The sequence below is a fragment of the Onychostruthus taczanowskii genome, unplaced genomic scaffold, assembly GCF_017590055.1.
Source record: "Onychostruthus taczanowskii isolate IOZ18803 unplaced genomic scaffold, ASM1759005v1 scaffold116, whole genome shotgun sequence".
In the NCBI taxonomy this organism is placed as follows: Eukaryota; Metazoa; Chordata; class Aves; order Passeriformes; family Passeridae; genus Onychostruthus; species Onychostruthus taczanowskii.
Window position 1 is genome coordinate 777,859 of NW_024498294.1, and position 23,840 is coordinate 801,698.

Genomic DNA, 23,840 nt, shown 5'->3' on the forward strand with positions numbered 1-23,840 from the left:
TGTGGAAAAATTGAAACAAAGTCAAACTTAGCTTAAACTGTTCAAAAACACTTGCAAACAAAGAGCAGCTTTCCCACAGAGCAAAGCTAGTGATTAGTTAAGTTGAAGAAAAGGACAGCAGGGTAGACAGACACCTGTCAAAAATGCAATGAGAATGCAGAAAAACATCTGAAAAACAAGTACAATAATTAAAATAGAAAAGATAATTAAAATGAGAAACAATTTACATAACTAAAAATATTCTGTCTCCATGAATAAACACTGAACCCTTGGAATAACTGAATAACTTGGGAATAGTAATAACAACTGAATAACTAATAATAACTGAGTAACTTCCCAAGAAACTAGGGAACAGAAAGCACTAGGCTGCAAAAATCTTATGGAAGGAAAAAAGAATGACTACAAATTGCTCCTATCCAGCAAAATAAACAACTGATCTTTTGAGTTCCAGGTGGAATCCTAGAGAATAAGGGCTGGAATTGATGGTGGGGTGAACACCATCATCATCATCATCACCACATGTTGAATATTCCTGAATTTTAATCAAGTTCAGTGTTCTCCAAGTTGGTTTTTGCAATTCTTTTAGACAGATATTTTACAATACAGCCAAAGTATTTTCGTTGAGTTTTGTTTTAACTGACAGAAAAGGAATTGTGTGACAGCTTCACAGAGAGATGACAAGACAGCACAAATTATCTCTAATATAAATAACCAAAAATTATATTCTAGGCACAGGTAGATATTGAACATGTTGATATTAGAAAACTGCAGTGATGCTGTCTTTTTCCTCATTGACAGTCCTTTACTTTGTCCTAAGTGTAGTTAGAATTTCATTGAATTGGAAGAAGAAATACTGGGAAAAATCCTAAACAAGAAAACCCTTAAAGACCCATAAAATTGCACTTAAATGCAACAGAAATACAGCCTGTCAGAAATTATTCCATTGTCTTAAACAATGGTAGGTTTCCTCTTTCCTTTAAACCCTACCATTTTGAAATTTAAATGTAACAATGGGAAGATTCATTTTTATTCATTTCAAAGAGAAGTCCTACATGGAACTCGGGATGCTGAAATGTGCCTGGGTGTATCAACAACTCGTTCTCCAAGCCTCAATGAAATCTATCCAATATTAATACAAAGGCTGCACTGGGCAGAGACTTGTCAAATGCCCACACATGTAAATTCAGGAAATAAGGAAAGTTACATATGGACTCTGCTTCACTGACGTCACAGCACAGCTACAGAAACAACTCTTTTAAAACATTCTCTTCCATTTTTGAAATGTTCATTCCTGAAGGACAAACATTTCTCCCCATTTCCTTCATCAATTCTGCAAGCTCTGCAAGTGATTTTTTCTTTCTTTTAGCACAGGAATGACCAAGGCTTTTTCCCCCCATGACTTTTACATCCACACAATACTTGAATTGAGAAATGTATAATATGAAAAGATTTGAAGAAGTTTCATTGACAGATCTTCCATTGCTACTGGGAGAAAGCAAAGAGGAATGTCTTAGTGCAGTCAGGGCAAATCTGAACGGCCTGGAATCAAAATAAAAATTATCTCAACTGAAAAGCATCAGTGAGTGAGTGAATCTTGCAGGTTGCTGTCAGAAGTGATCAGAACAATTTCAAATAAAAATGCAGGCCCAGCAGTTAGCAGAGGAGAACAATGAGAGCATTGTTGAGGCTCCACGATGACAGATTTCCAAACCGAAACACTCATAAATAACCAACTTATGCAACCCCAGCGCTCAGTAAATGTCACAGCAAAAGGGTTTCATCTATTCCTGAGATGGCAAAAAGGAAAAACATCTGCAAGGGCAGGGGAATATCCTGACGGGAACCAGAAATTGTAACATAATGCCAGCAATACCATCCCGGATCCCAGTGTCTGCCCCTCCGTGCCACGCAACGAAACTGAGAAACATTCAACAGGAACTCAGTGGTAAAAAGCCCCTTCAGCAGCTCCAGCTCCCAGCAAATGGAGGACAAAACTGGGAAAGAACTTGAAAATCAAATCAGCAGAGAACCTCGTGCTGATTTTGATACATTTCACAGTAGGGGTAGTTACACACGAGCATGACTGTAGTAGGGGAAAGAGAAATCTCTTCAAGGAGAACAAGCCAGATCTCCAGCACATGGGCGCTAAATTTTAACTCTGGAAGAAATGTGAGCTATGGGTAAAACCAGAGGGTTTCTACCTCTGTCTTTACCTTTTATAAAGGTTATCTTTATATCCAGGTTGCTTGGTGGCAATTATCTTTTGTGACATTAAACTCTGCATCTGTGGAGTCTCCTCGTTCATTCCATGAGGTGCAAGAAGTAAAGGGGAGCAATAAAAGGAAATTTTCACTGCCCTCATTAAAATAGAAACACTGGCAGTTTTGCATTAAAATACTTTTTAATCCTTTTTTAAATTCTAAAATACATATTTTAACATTGATGATTTAAGGCTTTAACCAGCCTTCTGCAAGGATCAGATCTGTTTTCCAAGGAATTGCAACACTTCTCACCATAACATAATGAACAGCCTCATTTTGCTCCTAAGAGGGTAAACAGGTTAATTAGCCCAGTCAGTAATAAGCTAAATGCTAAATAAAGCTTCTCCTGTAAGTAAAGTTGTTACAAATTAATATCTGTGGGAAATGGATTTGTAGAGAGTTTTCAGGGCTTGATAGAAGGTTTACACAGTATGTATTTGTATGTTAACTTGGAGATAAGAAAAGCTGATTTAGAAATGGTATGGAATAGGACAGATATTGTTGAGAGAGAAATGGAGTTAGAAAAAAGTTTCCAAGGATGGCTTTGTAAATAAGATTAGATACTTTAGAGAAATAGAATTATGAAAGATGCATTGTAGTAAGATTTATGAGGAGTAGTTTTAGATTACTAGTTTTAAGGCATCTATAGTATGGTGTGGTAAAAAGCTGATAGCCAAGAAATACTTATAATGTTTGTAATGAAGAATTAGTTAACTTCTGATTGTGATGGTGTGAATGATAACATCTGTATTGTCTCACCCTTCTCATGAGACTGAAAATGGAATAAAAGTTTTTAAAATGCTTCTCAGTTGCCCCATCTCTGGGTCAGACAAAAGTATTGTCTCACAAATATCCATCCAAAATATTGTCTGACAAATATCCATCCTGAAGAGCTCTGGAGTCTCCCTTGCTGGTGCCAGAACAAGTTTGGCACCAGAAGAGCTCTCAGTGCTCTCCCAGGGCCCTGAGCTCTGACAGGGATATTTGACATTCCAGCACAGTTTCTGCAGGACCAGAATAAGACAGAGAGGGAATCATACAAGGAAAAATTGGCCCAGAATAAAAATAGATTGGTTTCCTGCTGCGACCATCCCAAAATTCCTGAACAATTGCCTGCAGGAAGCTTCTCTGGCACGTGGCCTGGGCAGGACAGTTCTGGGTAGGGAAAAGTTGGCTGCTTGCATGTCGGGCCTCTGCAGCTTCAAAAGCAGAGAAATGAAGGAATGACTGAGTCCAAATGAAAAGGACTCCAATCTCCAAACATGCAGATCATCAGCAGCTTCTCCTGAGTCCTCCAGCTGGGCTGGATGGCTTCAGGATGTACTGAAATTCTTCTAAAATTCCTAATTCATTAGTTTTGTGCTTTAAGAGTTACAGAGTGACAGAAGCTCAAGGAGGAGAATGCTGACAAAAGAAAACCACCATGAACACAATGCCAGCAAATTCAATTCTATCTGTGCTGAAAGTCTGAACCTCCAGTAATTCTGACATGGAGCAGGATGAAATACTAAATTACCTTATTAAAAAACAAACCCTCACACAACAAACCAACACAGAGACTACAATTAAATCATAATTGGATTTGTCATTTCAAAGCATCAGCATCAGATTTCCACATAATGCAGGGTGACATATCTTATGCTAATAAATAAAGTTAGCAAAGTAAACAAAAGCTGTGTTTCTACTGTACGGAAATCTGTGAGCCAATGGAGCAACCTTTTCAGCACACAAGAAATTCAATCCCCAAACCACATGAAAAGTGATCTCTCTGGGAATAGCACAGCTGCTAAAATCCAAGGCACTTTTTATTAAATCATCAAGTCTGTTTATGTAAAACGGGGCTCTCTTAAAATGACCTCCAAGAGGAAATGATTTGCTAAGGAAAAATTGATCCCTGCATTGAATTTATCTGCCTGGATGTACATTTTTATTGTTTTTACATGGCAGTGTTTCCTGAATTGGAGATAAGGAGAAAATAAGAGGAAAAGAGAAAGAAAGAAGCTTCATCTAACAGTTTAAATTCTCCACCATCAAGGTTTCAGCTACTGCTGAGCTTTCAGCTCTTCAACAGGGTAGATCCCACTGCTGTTATTTTTAGAAACACCCAACTTTAGAGCTTCAACTTTTGAAGACAAAATGCACATTGAGATTCCTTCAAAACTTGTCAGATGTACCCAGATAGTCCAGAGGGAAAAAAAAAAGGATCACTGGAAAAGAAGATATTGTGCAAGCTCTCCAGAAGATGCCTGTACCCCATTACTGCTTGATGGCTCTTTGGAAGGACAAGGGCAGGGAAAGGAACAGGAAGAACTTTCTGCAAGCCCTTCCTCAAGGTACAGGAGGGTGAAATAAATTCACGGCACTCCAAGCACTTCAAACCATGAAGCAAAAACCCTCTGAATCTCCCCGCTGAGAGATCCCAGGGAAAACTTCTGGAAGTTGCACTCCACAGCCAGAAAAAACTTGCCAGAGGGAACTTTGGAAGGCCACAGGAGAGGGAAACAATGCAAGAGCTGCTCCAGAGAGCCAAGAAACAGCTGGGAACTCTGAGGTGACTCAGGACTGGCAGCACCAGCAGTAAAGTCAACAGTCTGCTCAATAAAGAAATGGTAAGAAGCAATTTTTCCCCTCAATTGTTCATTATTTGTCTGTTTTGTATCACAAACCAGAAATTTCGACAATTTTGCCTATTTTGAAAGACATTAAGCTGCAGAAGGCTAAAGGGATATTTATTCAATTTCAGACATCAGAAAGGATTTCTTAAATAATACCAATCTCATTCCTTCCTACAAAGCTGAAAGATAATGACAGTATTTTTGTGATTTTTTCAGCAATGTCTTGGTCAATCTCTGCTTGGATTCTTCAGCTGATGGCAGCATTTATGTGGAGATAAAAAGAGCAGCATGCTAAGAGGTGATGCCAAAGAAATTTAGAAAAACAGCTAAAAAAAAAAAGCTAAAAAGAAAGGGAAAAAGAACTTTTAACTGAAGTGGGAACAGATTCCAAGCCCTAAGGAAGTCAGAGAAAATGTCAAAAAGTTCCCCAAAATTGACCTAGAAATATAAAAAAAATAGAAAACACAAACACAGCCTTACCTTGGCTGAACAGGCTGTGCACTTATCAAATGCCAGGCTGACTGGAAGAACATTATCAAATCTGGATAAAAATCCTCGGATCTAGAAGACGAAAAAAAAAAATTACATTACTATTTTAACATGTCCAAAATTCAATATGAACTGGACAACACATGCATTCCATAAAAAGAACATCTACCTTGTTCTAAGAGTCATTCCCAGTAAAACTTGTAATGAATTTATACTGAGCACATATTACTGCTTTTTTCTGTACAAATAGTGGCACAACTGCCTGAATGCAGCATTACTTCACCAGAAATAGAGGCACAGCACCATCTGCAGTTGGCCTTTTCTGACTGCAAAGTTCCATGAAAAATAAAAAGTCACGGTGTGACACCTTAAACATATTTTCCCCCATCTCTATAACCCAGAGCCTGAATATTTAACTGCTGTGCATTCTTCAATTATGATGTTAATATGATCTTATTTGATAGGCAATTTTAAAATTCCAGACCACTATTTCTACTAACAGAGGGAGCTCTGAAAACACTTTGTAGCATGGTTGGATCACTTCAGTTGTGAACTCTTTGGAGTTTTGATCATCCTTTTTAATCTGTTTATTACAATGAAGAGATGTCACCAGGAACAGAACTTCAGTAACTCTGCAATACAAATAATAATACCCCAAATTTGAAATGTTAAAACTGAATTTTTGAAAACTGTTAACACATTTGAAAGTGGAGTTTGGGTTGAGTTGAAGAAAAAAGTGCTGTATGGTACCAAAACAACATGAAGATTTTGTGGTAATAATAGTAAGTAATAATTAAAATCAACCAACTCACATAATAATTGGGAGTTGGCTGATTTAATTCTTTTCAAACTCTCAAGGGATTTATAAAGTGAACTTCATGATGCTCATATTGGCAGCTCTGGTGCAGAAGAGAAAGGTCAGAAATTGCTTTATTCACTTAATTTCTGCTCCAAATTCCTGCTCCCAACAAATTGCTGCCCAGTAGGTAGCAGGAATTTTGTGTCCCTGAGTAGCACAAACACAGTGCCAGGAACACCCTGCCTGGGCTGTGTGATGGGTAAATATGATTGATATTTATTTTTTAATAAACATGGAGAGTCAGTCCTCTGGGAAATAGAATCAGCATTTTTTTAAGGAGACAACATCTGTGATGATCAGTTCCCAGCTCTTCAACAAAAGGTTTTATCACCAATGATTTACCTGGTGAGGAACAAGCCCAAGGGAAGTGGGTGGTTCATTCATTCTGTCATCACTGCTGCTGGCCACAGCATAACCACTGCCAAAAACACAACAGGGAAAATTAGAGCAAGACAACACACTCAGAATTTCCAGTCAGCTTCCAGACATTTTGCTACAGCTTCGAATGAGTCAAGGAATCTATGTGGAAAGTCTGTTTCATAGGAACCAAGACTCAGCATGATAAACATATATAAATCAGTCTGAGACTCATCTTCAACTCCTAAATCAATTATTCTCTCACAGGTTTTAAAGAGAGAAAACAAGCCTGAGGTTCAAGGTGCAGAATTTCAGAGTAATTTCTGTATCACACACAGCGTTTTAAATAAGATTTGCAACACAGGGCTTATCTTGACATGTGCCTGCCACACCTTACAACAGCTCCTCATCACAGGGAAGGGAAAAGGAAAAAGGAAAGGGGGAAAGAAGATCCAAGATTACTAATAGCAACATTTTCATCTTTTGAAAGATTCTTAATATTTTTCTGAGGTTAAATTCAGATACAGAAGAAAAACTTAAGCCTTGATGAAGCAGTTCCCTCCAACTCTGCTCACTGCATTAATTTACAGACGTTACCCCTCACAGAATTGTCCTTCTTGAGGTGTAATTCCTCCTCCTCACTGCAGATTCTATTAGCCTGGTCTGATTTCTCAGAGAAGAGCAATGGCTCACCCTTCTGGATGCTGCAGCACAGAAACCATGAGCTCCACTGCCAGGGCTCCAGCCACCATGGCCAGTCCAGGCCGGCTGACCGTGCACTGCTGGTCCAGTGTCCGATCCCTGGTGGACTACAAACACACACAGCTCTGAAGGGAAGGCAAAAGAACCCCAAAGGAACCAGCTGCCCTGTACAAAGCACCTCTAGTGATGTGCAATTCACATCTGTGATCTTCCAAATAAAAATCTGCTATTTCTTTACCTCATGAGCATCAGCACAGCACAGATCCCTTTAGGAAACAACATTAAAACCAAATAAAAATTTGAGTCCCAACAAAAGAGAGATATAATCACCATTTGTATAAGGTTCTACTCACATCCCCTGGTGCCACAACATCATTGCAGAAGTAGCAGCCCAGTTTGTAGCCAGGGATATTTGAGAACAGTGAGGATCCCAGCAGATCAGAAGAAGCAGAAGCGTTGCTGAAATGTGAATCACCAGATTCTTGCTGTTTTGGTTTCTTTAGGCCATGTCTCATAACAACAAAAGTGTCAAATCCCAAGGCAGCATTGATGACCAACTGTGAACAATAAAGAGAGAACAACAGATTTCAAGTGAGCCAAAAAGGGAGGGGAAGAAAAAAGCAGCCTTGAGGTTTCTATTCACTATAAATGCCAAAAAGCCCACACGCTGTAGATGGATGAGCAACCCATTAACTGCATATTTACCACCTTAGCCATAAACAACAGTTTCTGAAAGGTGCAGAATTCCAGCTGCCAAGCCCTTAGAAAAAACCAAAACCAAAATAAAAGTCTGTTTCAGAAAGTCACAAGGCCTTGTCCTTTTCTGTGCCTTTCACGGCAATCTGATCCCTATGAATGACTCCCTCTAGCTGTTACACAAACTTGTGACAAAAAAGCAACAGCAGCTTCAAGCAATGAAATGCCATCTGTTATCCAAAGCAATTTCTGCTCAGTAAGGAAAGCAATTAATGATTACTTATGGGCTTCATCTGCATCTGCTTAGTCACATGGGGAGCAGGAGCAGCTGTGTGCACAATTCCTCTGTCCTCATTTCCCCTTTCTCTCCACTTCGTGTCAAGTGCACAGAGGAATCTGGAGCACAAATATCAACACAATGATGACTGCAGCTAGTCAAATACAAAGGAAGATGCACTGCTTCATCTGCAGCTCCTGTTGATAGAAATTCTGGTGCAGCACTTCCTCGTTTTCCATTCTTCCAGCCAGGAATTATTTAAAAGAAGAACTCTGAGGGGAGCTCTCTCAACAATTAGTCATCTTAATTAGCGAGCTTTGAGTCTCATCATCGTTCTTAGTACATCCAATTATTTCTGCATATTCTCTTTCAGCCTTGGAGTAGTTCATTTTTCCTCAGTCCTGAAGTGGAACCCTGCTGTTGAATCTGTGCAGGGCCACAGCAATTAAAAGATTGCATCTTCTCACTGCATCTACCTGTAAAACCTGAATATGGTGTTCCACTTCCAAAATATGCTGGTATTAGCAGAAATTACTGATATTGTTAAACAATTCCCACTGCAATCAACTGTTTCTTCTCAGTTTACAGACAGGTAAATATTTCATTCTGACTGATTGAGCCTTAATTAAAAAAATCATCTGGTTTTGATAAAGAGACAATGGAGAAGTATAAGAGAGAAATGGAAAAGTATCTTTTGGCATGGATTAACAAAAAGAAAAAACAAGCAAATTTTAACAAGTTCCAGTGCTCAGCAGGAGCAGAGATTTAACATCTGACATGGGGATTTAGCATTTGAGGGGCTGGTTTGTCTGAGGTGCTTGTTTTGGGGAAGGACTGCAGGAGTGGCAAAGATCCCCAGGGCACTTGAATGATGGAGTGGGGACAACAACCCTTACTGCTACCCATGGACCTGGTGGTGTGAATTTCACAAAAACCACCTCTCACCATCTTCTTTATTTCCTTTTTGAGACCTTTTGAGACCGAACTGTGCAATACTTGAGATCTGCAGGTGCCACACAAAATGACATTTGGAGCAGAGCTCTCACTGGGTGTTCAGCAACATAAAACACTGAGTGTTTGTTTGGACACCTCAAGATTTCCCTGCTGTGTTTCTTCAGTGAGAGAGAATTCCATCTCCTCAGATCTAAGTGATGTTATCAAGTCAACCAACTGTGATGCAAACACATTGCACCAAGAAGCAACAGAGAAATGTCACAAAAAGTTTCAAAATGTATCCTCAAAATTATACAAATGTGCAAGAAAAATGTAGATGGGCACTGCTGGCTAAGAAAACATGGGAAGGAAGTTTTGGAGATCATAAAACCACTTTATCCTGATTGAACCAGACAGGATTCACATAAAATATGCACAAAAAACTCCACATATTGCTGGAAATTCCCATACATACCATGTGGAAGACTAGGCTGGCCCTGGCACTTCCCAGCTTCAAATTTTGAAATTTTAAAACTGAATTTTTGAAAACTGTTAACACATTTGAAAGTGGAGTTTGGGTTGAGTTGAAGAAAAAAGTGCTGTATGGTACCAAAACAACATGAAGATTTTGTGGTAATAATAGTAAGTAATAATTAAAATCAACCAACTCACATAATAATTGGGAGTTGGCTGATTTAATTCTTTTCAAACTCTCAAGGGATTTATAAAGTGAACTTCATGATGCTCATATTGGCAGCTCTGGTGCAGAAGAGAAAGCTCAGAAATTGCTTTATTCACATGATTTCTGCCTCAAATTCTTGCTCCCAGCAAATTGCTGCCCAGTAGGTAGCAGGAATTTTGTGTCCCTGAGTAGCACAAACACAGTGCCAGGAACACCCTGCCTGGGCTGTGTCATGGGTTAATATTAGTGATATTTATTCTTTAACAAACATGGAGAGTCAGCCCTCTGTGGAATGGAATCAGATTTTTGGTAAGGAGACAACAAGCTTTGCAAACTTGCTCTTTTTGACATTTCTGTGCTGTTTTTCAACAGCTACGACAGAAAGAAGAACCACAGGTGCAAGAAAAGCCAGGAGGATTAAGGAGGAACTGATGAATTATCAAGTTACACACCCTTACACCTGAAGCTGTGATCCAGTGAAGCCCTCAGTAAAGGGACACTGATCTCTCCACTGGCAAAGGGAAGCTCATTTCAGCTATAAAGAAAGAAGTCCATTGCTCAGGGCCAGAAATGGGGTTAGGACAAAGGGAGAATGAAAGGGAGGCAATGAATGGGTTGGCCATCGATGAGAAAGGGAAGGGAAAGGAAAAAGGGAAAGGAAAAAGGGAAAGGCAATGAAGGGGTTGGCAGCACACCTTCCTCTTGCTGGCTGCGATGACAGCAGGCAGCCAGCGGCTCTCCCTGGTGTCCATGAGCAGGAACACCACGTCGTGGCCTTCGATGAGCTCCTCCAGCTGCGCCACGTCCTTCCGAGCCTGGGCCATGGTCACCTCCGAGAAGTTCACTGGGTGGCCTGGCATGGGGATGCTCATGTTATAACCCTCAGAGCTCTAGAGAGAGGCAGAGAGAAAATCAGCAGTTCAGAAGGTAACCTTGTGATTAAACAGGTGTAAAATTCAACACAGAGCAGGTACAAATTCAGAATGGCAGCTCTGCCCCTTGCTCCTCTCTGTGTGGCAGTGCTGCACTGATTTATGCAGAACAGGCTGCATTTATGCAGAACAGACTCCAAGTCTTAGCAGGCCTAGCAAATCACTACAGGAACAGAGTGGAACTGCTCCTGATCCCAGGGGTTACACACAGCACCCCAAAGCCAAGCAGCCACAGTTACACGTGATTATGATCTGTGATTAAAACTTGTGTCCTGATTCTCTTTCCAGCCCCTTCCCACATCATTTTAACAGGCTGCAGTTTGTATTTCTGCTGCTAAATCCTGCCTCAGTCACAGCTATGTGCACTATCACACACACTGCTCCTTATTTTCAGTTCCTGAGGAGGAGAACAGCCTCAGATGATTTCCCTGTAATTCCCCAGCCATGTGGGAACCTGAGACAGCAAAAAGCACTTTTTTTTGCAGATCTGGAGGCTTGCACTATGCAGAGGCTGGAGGATTTGCTCCTGTGGCAGAAACATCTCCCTCTTCCAGCCCCCTTCTTGGGCAGGACACACTGAGAGCAAATATTGAGCCAAAGAAGCATCTACACAATGCATGTACAATGCAAACAATTAATTCACTCCTCTGGAAATGTGTCAGCACAAGCTGCCAGCCATCTGCTGGAAGGGAAGGATGGATCCCTCATTTATGTTACAGAAGAACAAGCCTTGCCAAAGCCTCCCTGCTTGGAACTGCAGGAAAAATTAAGAACCAAAATGTAAAAACTGGATGAACCAAGCACAAAATTCCATGGGAAGAGAGCAAAGGAAGGTTGGTGGAATGTGCTTTTGCACAGACCAATTAATGACCAGCACAACTCATAAATCCAGGTGAGTCAAATGACCAGAAGGGTCACACATACAGAAATAACATACATAAATATATGTATTATCTCCCTAAGGATAAAAAGAACCAGGCCCAACTAGCAACTTGGAGAAATGACTGTGGGTAACAGCTGCATTAACCATACCAAAGGATCCACCTTTTGTTCCCCTCTGTACCATCACCACAGACATCAGGAAATTGCTGGGGCAGGCTTTAATTTCAGGGTCATCATCATCTCCAAAAGGCTGTGGTAGGAATATAGAATTTAATCCATGCTGTGCCTGAGTAAAGTATCCATGGATAACCCATCAAGCCTGTGCTGCACAAGAGCTGATTGATTAGATCAGCTCAACTCACATTGCTGGTGATTCAGGAGGGCAATTTTTTGTTTAATAAATTAAAATAAATAATTAACTGCACCACAAAATGGTCAATGTGGTTTGTAAATGCTAAAATCCTACCAGAATTCCAAAAAAAGCTCAACCTAGGCATTGCAGCTGTAGGAACACAGACAAGCCTGGCAGCTCCAACAATTTTATTTGAATAACTGTCCCTCAAAACGAAGACAGCAGTCACCAGCCAAAGTGTCTGAGGTGCACTTTGGCATCCCAACAATGGCAAAAAGAGCTCAAAGGGCACATTGGCATTATTTTAAGGAGGAGTAAATGTCCATACATATCCCCAGAGAAAGATATTGCTCATTCCACAGAGTCCCAAATCTAAGGAATCTAAGACAAGTTTTAAAATGCTTCCAAATTATCCAAAATATTTAGTTTCAATCTCATAAAATACTAGAATGACATTTAAATAGGGGGACAATATGTTGTTCCATTTGCTGGCAGTTAAAAACTGAGCTACGTCTTCTAATGTAGAAAATCAGTTTAGAGAAGATTACAAATTTGGGACCTAAAACATAATAGGAAATCTCAAAAATACATGTATTACTTCCCTCAAGACCTGCTCCCATAGTAGACAATTAATATGTCTGAGCTGGCATTACTCAAAGCTCCTTAGGACACCCTAGACAGGAAAAAAATTCACTTCACTCTCAACAAGATACAAGATGACTTCATGATCCTTAATTATATTTCATTACTACAAATATTTACCTCAAAAAAGTTACCAGGAAGGGATATTTGAAGTAAAATATTTCAGTAAGCAACTAAAATATTTCAGAACATCTGCGTAGTGTTTTTAACGTTTAACCATTAAAACTTGGAATAGCAATTTAAAGTCACTTTTTTGGTTTTTTTTTTTTTTTTTGGTTTTGTTTGCCCAGTGACAGCAACATGGGAATAATGACCTTACCACTCCTGGGAAGATTTTCTGCAGCCTGTCTGCTGCTGCCAGAGCCTTGGGCTTGCCCCCACTCAGGCAATCCTCGAACTCGTAGAGCGGCTGCCGCACGGGGTTGGAGTAGGAGATCTTTGCATTGTCCACAAAAGTGATTTTCCTCACCCCCCAGCCCTAAAGGAGAACCAAAGTTAATAAAGATGATTACAACAGCCTTGGAAAATGTTTTTGAGGAATGCCACACATTCAACGTTGAGTTTTTGTCCAAATTTTTAAGATACAAAAGTTTTTGCAATTATTCGAGGTGACTGAAATAAGGAACAGAAAATTTGGTTGCTAAATATATATATATTATAAATATATACAAATAATTTGCTTGTTAAATGATAAATATGGCATTTAAGAGAAATCCCTGAAACCCTGCTGAATTCAGTGGAAAGTGGTGAACATCCCTGAAAGGAATTTCCAGCACAGTTATTTCAAGTGCTTCACTGTGAATTTGGTCTTTATAGCTTGTCAATTTGTTCCAGAATCTCTTTTTTAATATAAAGTCAAAATATTCTGCCAAGGCTCCCTTACTATTTCATGTCAGCAGAACCTGAGTTATTCATTTCCACTAGGTACAGATCTCACCTCTTCCCTGCAATTTGTAATATAACTAATGTGCATTCAGTGTATTCTGATGCAGAGAATGCAATTTGTCTCTGATGTGTCATGGCAGCTGGACAAAAAAAAAAAAAAAAGAAATACAGAATTTATGAGAAGCAGGAGATTATTTGTGAGATGAAGGATTTACCATCAAGGTTCTTGCAACACTACAGCCCAGGGTGCCAGCTCCCAGCAGCAGACACTTGGCAGCCACAATCTTCTCCAAATCCAGAGTAGGCACCAACCTCCAGCACATCAACTTCAAATTCAGATCCACGGATGATTCTGCCAACCTGTGCCATGAATAAACAACAACTCTGAACTCTCCTGTGCTTTGCCAACAAAGGAATTGCTGACATTTCAGCTCAATGAGTTAATTTTGAAAAGTTTTTTTAAAGAGAGAAAGAATTCAGCAGTGTAACACATAGGTAATATGGAAAACAAACAGATTAGGGCTTCTGAAAAAGCAACAATCCCAAACTAGAATTTTAGTAATGAAATTGATGCAAGGATGAAAATAAAAATGGTGTCTCAGCCAACATTCCTGTTAAGCTGACTGCTAAGACAGATAATTATCCATAAATTTTTGTTTCTTTTTTAAACTAGCTGGTTTCCTGTATCCAGTTACACCTGCCCTTAACTTGAAATATTCCATTTGCCCTAAAGCATGTGGGCCCTTCTTTGTGGAAGTTTAAGAAAGAAAATGAAGTAGGAAATCTGTGTTCCAGCAAGGGGCAGATTTTTATATCCATCAGAACACAGGGTGTTAAAGCTCTCGCCAGGCCAGACCACCACAGCTCTCAGATTCCTGCAAGTTTCATTCCCTCACACATCATAAATAAAAATTTTTCAGCATCCAGAAGATTATTTGCCCAACAAGGATTTAAATGGCAATTATCAAGGGTGGCATTTTACCAACACCTCTTTGGGAAGCACTTAGATAATTTACACAAGTAAAGAAGGTCAAGAAACCTAAAGAATTAAGAACCCTGAGATGAACTTTATTGAATATCTGTGAAGACTCTGAGAATTTCCACAAATGCTTGACAAAAATGGTTTGCTTGATGGGCTGAACCTGAACCATCAGACCAATAAGTTTTTCCAAGGCAAGGACACATGCAGACACTCTGTAACCTCATTCTTTTCAACCCATTGCACAAACAGAATGATAAAAAATATTAAATTCATATTTCCTGAGCTCCTTCCTGTCCCACTCTGACAAACCCCACAGGATAACTTTCCCCCACATTTATTTTCATTAACACCCTGCAGATTATGGAATTCAATGAAATCCACAGGCCTGAAACACTCTGACCTACATTTCACTCAGTTTTAAATAAATGCATCCAGAATTCTCAACTAGAGTCCAAAATTGCCAAGATTTCTGCTGCAGACAGTGCACTGCTCTGTGAAGGTCCTTACCTCCAAAAGAAAGTCCAGACAATGTCCAGTGGATGTTTTACTACATATTCTTACATATTTCACATTTCAACTTACTATGGCTTAAACCCAACTAAAGAAAACTATGGGAATTTAAAAGATAAAAAGCAAACCTTTTTGGATCCATGCATTCACTGAGATTCACCATCCTTGGCCCCATGCCTCCCTTTTGGTTTTTCTCCCATCCAACAGCTTTTGGACAATCTGTTTGAAATATTAAAAACACACATACAAAAAACCGACCAAACAAACAAAAAAAAAACCCCCAAAAACAAAGAAAAAAAAAAAAAAACAAACCCAAACAAAACAAAACAAAACAAAAAAAGAGAGCAAGAATAAAGGAAAGAAAGAATAAAAACCTTAATATCCCAGGACAGAAAATAAGACATTTTTTTGGACTTAACCCTGTTGGAAAAAACCTTATTTTAAACCTGCCAGTAAATAAGCTGTACTTTAACAACCTGCTAGACAAATTGTGCTGTTTACATCAGCTGAAAGTTCCTGGAGAATTTCTTTGCTCTCAGGTGTCCCCTGTGCTGCTTTTGCCTGTTCAGCTTCAAACCCAGCACAGAGCTGGCATCATTCCCCACCAGATCTTTAATGTCAAGCTCAGTAAATTCATAATTCAGTCAATTTTGCTGATTTCAGTTATCATTCCATGGTCCCTAGACCTCATCTCCAAATTCAGTGCAGAATTATGTATCTTAATTATATAGAATTAATTAATTTGCAACAATGAAATCTGAAGTATTTCAGAACTTTTTGCCTGAGGTAGAGAAATTTTGTGATACTGTCCTGTATCTAGAAATTAAATCTGAGATTTCGTTTTAGCATTTCAAGTCTACTACTTTAAAATACACCTGGATGTGTCACTATGGGATTAAAGGAACAGTTCCACTCTGGGGCAGGTTTTTATCATTTTAGAAATTCTCCAGAAATTTTGCATCCCATAAAGTCACTATCACTTTTTTCCTACCTGAGGGATTGTATACAAGTTCAACAGGAAAAAATGACACAAACTGCTGTTTTATTGTATTTTCTATGCTACCAGCAGGACTTTTCTTAGTTTTCAATTAGAAATAGAATTACAGGAGGAAAAAAATTTGAGAGAAATTTCTCTCTTCTTTCTTTGTTGAAAAAGGAACCATTTCCTTTAGAGACATTTAACAGAAATTCAAACAATTTAAAATCCATTTGAAACAACTTAGCATAAGCAAAAATTTTGTAGCAGTAATTTATTTTGCCATGTCAGCAGTGATTAAGAAGGAAAAAAAAAAGGAGAAAAAAAGTTTTTAATGGCTTACCTGGGCCCAGGGGTGCCTCTGGCAGTTTGATTTCAAAGATGATGCTGTGTGAGATGTCTCTCACTCCTTGCATGGTCCTGTCTCTGAAGCAGAGCACTTCAAGCCTCTGCAGAGCACTGCCCCTGCCAGTCAAATAAAAGAGAAATACAGACAGACATGCAACTTCTTTAATAGAAAAGGGACTTGTTTTAACACCATTTCACTCAGGTTTAGTCCTTTGCAGGTTCTGAATGAGGCTTTTTGTCTTGGTACTGGACATTGTTGTCTTTATCAGGTACAGAAAGAGAACTAATTCCTGAAGTGTAAGGAAATGACTGGTTTGGTGTGACACAGCTCCAAAGCAATGCCACTGTCAGCTGTCCTTGCATTTATCCAGCACTGGACAAACTGCAGATTTAGAGGGATAAAAAGCAGAAAAGCACCAGAGCACACATCAGGTGACATGCTGGGACTTTGCTGCAGCACCAAGATTCTCTGAGTTCTCTATATACGTAATTTTTCCTCCTTATGATTCAAACACCCAAACAGAAAATGAAAATTTTAGTGCCTAAACCCTTCTCACACCCAAGGCTGAGTAAATGTAACAGTCAAAACTATGGAAGTGCAACATAATTACAGTTTTGTAACAGCAACCCAAATTCATTCAATAAATTAAATCCTTTTTTTCAAAACCCAGAGTGTAAAACTGTGTCTTGTCTTCTCCCCACCAAAAAAAAAATCAAGTGGTACAAGGAGAAAACCTACGAATATCTGTTTTTTTAAAGTGTAAGTCTGCTATTACTTGACACTAATTAATTCTATAAATTCACAGAGTATTTTGAACAAGATTTGACACAGCTGCAGGGTACTGGCAGGGTGTGGAGCTGGCATTCCCAGGTGCATGCATCCATGTGAGGATTAGGATAAACAGGAATTTGTGACTGACAGAAGTAAAAAACAGAATAATGCACAAAACCAGAATCACTCCGAGCAGATAATGTCAAGGGAAAAAACAAAATCTCAAGTGGGTCACATGAGTGAAATACCATGGAGAAAAATACCTCATTTAATATCAACCAATAAATACTCTTTGTGGGAAAGAATAAAATAGATACCATTTATGGGCTGCCAGGATCAGGAAGTTTCTCAGTGGCCATCCTGGATACTGGGATAAATTACAAGGATCATAAACTCCAACTGTCACCTGCAAATCAAATTGTTCTACATGAGAGCTCCTCCATCCACAGTCAGGCAAAGAGTAGTTGGCACTTTAAAATAAAACTGCTGGACAGGGCAGGCCTACAAACACATTTTGCATATTTATAAATATTTAATCCATGGTCACACCAGGTTTTCCTCAAGCTTTTGCCACAGCTTTGAGATTTATCAGCTTGGCCTCTTCAGGGACACTGGATGTTCCCTGCAGTAAATGCACCTTCATTGCTTTAAAAACACAATTAGGAGGGAAGCCCAGCAACTGAAGCCTTGCTCCCAGCCCAGAATTCTGCACTGATTTTGGGATGACCAAAAAGTGGCAGGGCACAGGCCAGCAAGAGAACAAATCAAAGGGAAAACAGCATAAAAATCTCTTTACAGCCACCCTCAAGACACAAACACTATGCCCAGCTCAGCATCAGAGCTTCAAACCATTCACAGATTAAACATTTAACTATATAAAATTACATCAAATTCCCATTACCTTTTCTCCTTGGTCTTGAAAGAAGCCATCCCACTTTTTCAGCAGGGATATCATGACAGAATTATCATGATACTTGATTAAAAAATAAGGCAGGGCTGTCACCCCCTCCTCCTGGCAGAGGTCATCGTAGGCTTTCTGCAGGGCTTGGATCTGAAAGTGCAAACACAGCTGAACCAACAGTTTTAACAATTCTGCACCGTAATATGAAAGAAACTAAAATGTGTTTATTTTTTTCCCAAAAAAATAGAAAACCCCTTCTTTTTCTTGCCGAAACATGCATTTTATTAATAATTTTGAAATTTAATGAGTTGGTTCACTCAGGGGGTGGCCCTTTATAAAGGTTTTTACAAAAGAGTTTCAAAACCAAAGCTGTATACATAACTATGTATTAATTGTCATTTTTATAGACAGCTTAACATATGTATCTCAAAAATAAATATAAAATATACAGGTCAGCATAATCACATCTTCAAGAGTTGTTTGCCATATCTGCACCTAAACTGAGATAATTTAAACAATCATGGAACAAAAGGTAAACAAAAAAACGAACATGGAAATAAAAAAGTGAAGTTTAAAAAAGAAATTAGAGTCTACAATTAATTCAGGATGTGTTGACAAAAAATACTGAGTTTTAAAAAGCTCACAGAAATTCTCAGTACTGCAGAATTCACAATTTTTAGGATTTTGAATACCTGATTTAGTGAGAACCTGTCCCCAAGACAGACAGGCTTCTGAGTTATCTGAATTCCATCAGGGAAGCAGAGAGCAGGGTAGCAAAACCAGTAATAGAAATGATACTTCTTTAAATCCTAAGGGGAAAAAAAGGTAAAATTAGGTAATAAAAAGATACATCAAAATAAATTATATAATGCTAATTAAAATTAATAGTTTATGATTTGAACCATAGGAACCACAGGGGTCTTTACCTCACAATGATTTTAGAAAAATCATAAAAATACTAAAAGACTTCCATTCTCTGTATATGTTTTAATTCAAGATTTAAACAGACAATGTGTGTACAATCCTTCAGGCTTTGTTAGCTGGAACATTTAGTAAAGCTTTCAATTTATTCAACATGAAAAAGCTGCTCTACTTTTACTGATATCTGTAAGGCCACCAGGTAATCTTATACATTTGTAGAAAACAATATAAAAATATATTAATGCAGCATTATTATTGAGACTATTGAAATATATTGATATTATTGAAATATACTGATAATATTGAAATATATTGATATTATTGAAATATACGAATACTCCTAAAAAGAAGCTACTTCACTACTTCCACTACAAGTAGGAGACAAATTATCTGTACTCACTGCAAATGTCAGCAGCAGGAACCTGTTCAAGAGCATTGGGTTCTCCAGAGCAGCTCCAGATTTGATTGATTCCCAGATCTGCCACAGATTGTAGGGACAAGAAGGAAGAAAAAGGGCAGAGAAACACCAGGAGAACATGAGAACAGCTGCAAAAATCTGTAATTCTTCTAGCTACCTTTAAACTTTGGAGATAAACATTCACTGACTTTTTTTAAAACTGAATTTATTCATACAACTCTCTGCGTTAAAAGGATTTTAAAGGTCAGACAAGAGGGAATTACAAGGCCACAGGAATGCAAAAAATTCCTAGTTTGGGAATGCATGAAAACTTTATTATACAAGGTAATTAATTAAAGAAATCAAGCACAGGTCAAGTAAAGCATCTTAAATTTGACTTTCACCTCTCCCCAGGCCATGACACTAAATTAACTGGTGACAGTGCAGGCAGACCAGCCCCTCTCACCCATCTTTTTCTTGCTTTATTATATCAGGCTTCTTGCTCCTGTGGAGCATCCACATCTTTTTGTCACAGGTAAATTACAGTAATCTGAGATTTAAACCGGGCACTGCTGGTTTTTGGGTATGAACACAAATTTTAAATATTTAATCTACAGAATTCAAGTCCCTGGCAGCTCCAAGAGCATTGCAGAGCTTAAAATGTCATGGAGTTCTCCACGTAGAATCGGTTATCATCAATTAAATTAGGTTCTGCTCTTTTGTAGGGAACAGTAAAAAGCAAACACCAAACTTCCTTCTAGAATGAGCTAAATCCTGAGGCTACTCAGGACTGGAGTATCTCCAAATTTGGGGCAGAGTGTGAAGCACTTCAAGGGGTAGAAAGGATTTGGAAACACTCTGTGATTTGATTTTAAATCTCACCTCATTTGCTTCCTTGTCCAGAAGTGCTTTCTTATCACAGGATTTGAAAGTCTCAAAAGTGTTGGTGTTATACAATGTTCCAAAAGCAGGACAGCAACGTGCTGGTATTGAAGCATTCCTGGGAAAAAGAAGGAAAACTCTGGGAATTAACACAGTCAGCAGCAGCATCTATCTTGTGGTGTTAATGTCAAATATCAGATGAGGCACAGCAACAAAGTTACCATTAATTAAATAAAGTAATTAATCTTTATGAACATGGATTAGTGGAATAACAACCAGTGCAAACACACATCTCCATCATGGCTTCAAAAACACATCTGACATCTGTGTTCTCCAAGCAGAGTGACACTAAATCAAGGATTGAAGCTTTTAAATCCTGTTCAAACAAAAGCCACCTGTGACAAATGGGATTTGCACTGAGAAAAGCTAATTTAGGCTGAACTTAGATGCCAATTTTGTACTCACATAAAGAGTTAGTTAAAATTTGATGTTTAAAACGCATCCCAAAGGAAATCCAAACCAAAGATTGAGCAGCTTCTATAGTTTGTAACATCATCAGCTAGAGAAGCTGCTCTTTGCAATTAGTATTTTATTTTTGAGATAAATTAGGTAAAACCCTACAATAGTCCCTTAATTTACACATCTGACTGATTTCATTGCCTCCTTCAGCACTGCTTTCAAAACCTGGTATTTTTCCAGTCATAACAGATTTTGGAAGAAATTGCAGTGTAACAACCAGGGACTGTAAAAACTATTTGAAATCATAATTAAGCTATAAGAGAAGGAGTCAAAGGACTAAAAAAACCTCCCTAAAGCAAAAAAACTGAAGAAATGGGGGGTAAACATACATGCAGAAAGTGAGAGAATCTGAGAATCCACAATATTTTAAATTCAGCCAGAAGGAGTTAATTTTTTGTGACAAAGCAGTCCCTCCACTGTTACAAAGTTCATTATTTATTTATTCAGGAAAATTGTCTTTTTCTGACCTTAAAATGTACTAATACATGACAAAGATCATTGAAAATTGGTCTAAAAATGATGGTGACTGTAACAACAAAAACCTTTGGTAAAAAGGTTATTTACTTATTCTCACATAGAGTTATTTATTCTCACGTAGATTTCTCTAACTAACATACCAATTTTATGCCAGGAAAGTGTCTCCACACACAAATGAAGGCAAACCAGAGCCTGTACTTACATATCAAAGGCACTAAACTCCAGTGTCAAGCGAGCTGGCAAACCCAAAGGATCACCTGGACAAAAAAGCAGCAACAAAGCTCCTTTTAAACCAAAACGTTCAGGTTATTTCCATTTTTTGTTGATGTAAATGACAGCGAAACATACAAAATCCCCAGCTATTCTTTCCAGCGTTTCAGCAAACATGTGAAACACGCCAGAGGAGCAGAATACGCTTAGAGGAGAGCCTGAGCTAGCAGAGCCCGGCGGGTGGGTGCTCACCGTTGTAGTAGTAGCCCTTGATGAGCTTGGGCGTCTCGTCCAGCCGGTACTGGTTGAGTTTCCTCTGGGTCAGCTCGTGCCAGAAGCCCGCGTCCAGCGCGCTGCTGAACGGAGCGAACTGCAGCGGGCACGGCCCGGCACGGCCCGGCACCGAGCGGGCAGCGGCCATGGCCCGGCGGGAGCGCGGCCCTGCGGGACACACACGGCCGGCATGGGCACGGCGACACCGGCACCGGGCACGGCCCGGGAACGGCACCGGACACGGCACAGACACAGGGAACGGGACACGGACACAGCACAGCCACACGGGAACGGGACATGGACACGGCACAGCCACAGGGAACGGGACACGGACCCGGCCCAGCCACCCGGGAACGGGACACGGACACAGCACAGCCACACGGGAACGGGACCGGACACGGCACAGCCACCGGGAACGGGACACGGACACAGCACAGCCACACGGGAACGGGACCGGACACGGCACAGCCACCGGGAACGGGACACGGACACAGCACAGCCACACGGGAACGGGACCGGACACGGCACAGCCACCGGGAACGGGACACGGACACAGCACAGCCACACGGGAACGGGACCGGACACGGCACAGCCACCGGGAACGGGACACGGACACAGCACAGCCACACGGGAACGGGACCGGACACGGCACAGCCACAGGGAACGGGAATGGGAACGGGACCGGACACAGCACAGCCAAACGGGAACGGGAATGGGAACGGGACCGGACACGGACACGGGAAGGACACAGCCACACGGGAACGGGGCTGAACACGGACCGGACACGGGAACAGCACAGCCACATGGCACCGGGACCGGCCCTGCACAGCCTCACGGGCTGACAGAGGATCTACACGGCACCGGGCCCGGACACGAACACTGACATGGGACCGGCTCCGCACAGCCACACGGTACCGACACCGAACATAGACACGGGCCATCCCCGCACACTGACATGGGAGCGGCCCCGCACAGTGACACGGGGGCAGCGCCCGCCTCATCTACGCGTGACTGCGGCCCCGGGGAGCCGGTGAGGCCCGGACACACCGACCGCGGGGGTGCAAGGGGCACTGCGGGGACGGTACCGGGGCTGTGACCCCGCGGGGGCCGTGCCGATGGCGGTGCCCGGGGCTGTGGCAGTGCCGGTGGCGGTGCCCGTGCTCGGGGCCAGCAGGACCCGCCCGCTCCATCCCCGCTCCCCCGTACCGGCTGCGCCGCTCGCTCCGCACTTCCGGCATCCCCGGCCGGCGCACACCGGTGATGTTACCGCGGCGCGGGGCATGTGACGGGCCGGGCGGCGCGGGATGATGGCGTGCGGGGCACGGTGGGTGGGCCGGCCCCGGTCCCCATCCCCATCCCCATCCCCGTCCTGTCCCTGTCCTGTCCCGGCCCCGGTCCCGGTGGGATGCGGCGGTGCCGCCCTCCCTCGGTAGCATCCCCCGTCTCGCAGCGGTCGGCGGGCCCGTGTCCCGCAGCGCTCGGAGCCGTCCGTGTGTCCGCTGCCGTGTGCTGCTCCTACTTCCCCGGCACGCAGCAGAGCCCTCAGGAAATCTAATAATTTAATTTAATTCCATTTTAGATGGTGTTAAAATACCCAAACGTGCGCCTGCGCTGATGTTTCCCCTCCCGTGTGCGGCATATTGTAATACTGGCTCTCCGCGAGTGTTAAAATGGATTTTGTATGTGTGGTGTTGAAGTAACTTTGTTATAAAGATACAGTTTTTGTTTTTGTTGTTAAACAAGCTTAGTGAAAGCGGATGTAAGTGTGCTTGTGTTACAGTGCCTGCTGGGATGGGATAACGCCCAGTGAACACAGGATGAGGACACCTGCAGAGATCTGCGAACCATCAGCACCCACCATCTGAAGGAAATATGGACCATATTTTGGTCAAAATATGGACAGTTATGGACCAAAGCCCATAACTGGAGGTGATAAGAATGGACCAAAACCACAACCAAGGAATGTGCACGCTCTGAAAAGGTGGAACCGAGGAGGAGCCGAGCTAAACAGTTCTTGGAACATGTAAACTAGTTTGGGGGGAAGTTTACTATGTAAAAGTAACTTTTAACTGAAAAAGTTACTTTATAATTGTTTGTGAATATGTAAC

The 23,840-nt window shown here is 40.9% G+C and overlaps 1 protein-coding gene across 1 annotated transcript in view; it reads right to left on the bottom strand.

The window, feature by feature from the left end:
- Positions 1–23,145, bottom strand: part of ATG7 (autophagy related 7) — a 78,658-nt gene extending 55,513 nt beyond the window's left edge. The window contains exons 1-17 of the mRNA XM_041427561.1: positions 22,939–23,145; positions 21,712–21,900; positions 21,452–21,506; positions 20,254–20,371; positions 19,375–19,452; positions 18,746–18,862; positions 18,054–18,203; positions 17,470–17,558; positions 16,376–16,497; positions 15,185–15,275; positions 13,780–13,924; positions 12,999–13,157; positions 10,567–10,761; positions 7,637–7,840; positions 7,275–7,390; positions 6,567–6,642; positions 5,357–5,437 (exon numbers count right to left, since the gene is read on the bottom strand). Coding sequence (XP_041283495.1) covers positions 5,357–5,437; positions 6,567–6,642; positions 7,275–7,390; positions 7,637–7,840; positions 10,567–10,761; positions 12,999–13,157; positions 13,780–13,924; positions 15,185–15,275; positions 16,376–16,497; positions 17,470–17,558; positions 18,054–18,203; positions 18,746–18,862; positions 19,375–19,452; positions 20,254–20,371; positions 21,452–21,506; positions 21,712–21,900; positions 22,939–23,014 — 2,061 coding nt within the window. The 5' untranslated portion in view covers positions 23,015–23,145. The remainder of the gene's footprint in view (positions 1–5,356; positions 5,438–6,566; positions 6,643–7,274; positions 7,391–7,636; positions 7,841–10,566; positions 10,762–12,998; positions 13,158–13,779; positions 13,925–15,184; positions 15,276–16,375; positions 16,498–17,469; positions 17,559–18,053; positions 18,204–18,745; positions 18,863–19,374; positions 19,453–20,253; positions 20,372–21,451; positions 21,507–21,711; positions 21,901–22,938) is intronic.
- Between the last annotated feature and the right edge of the window lie 695 nt (positions 23,146–23,840).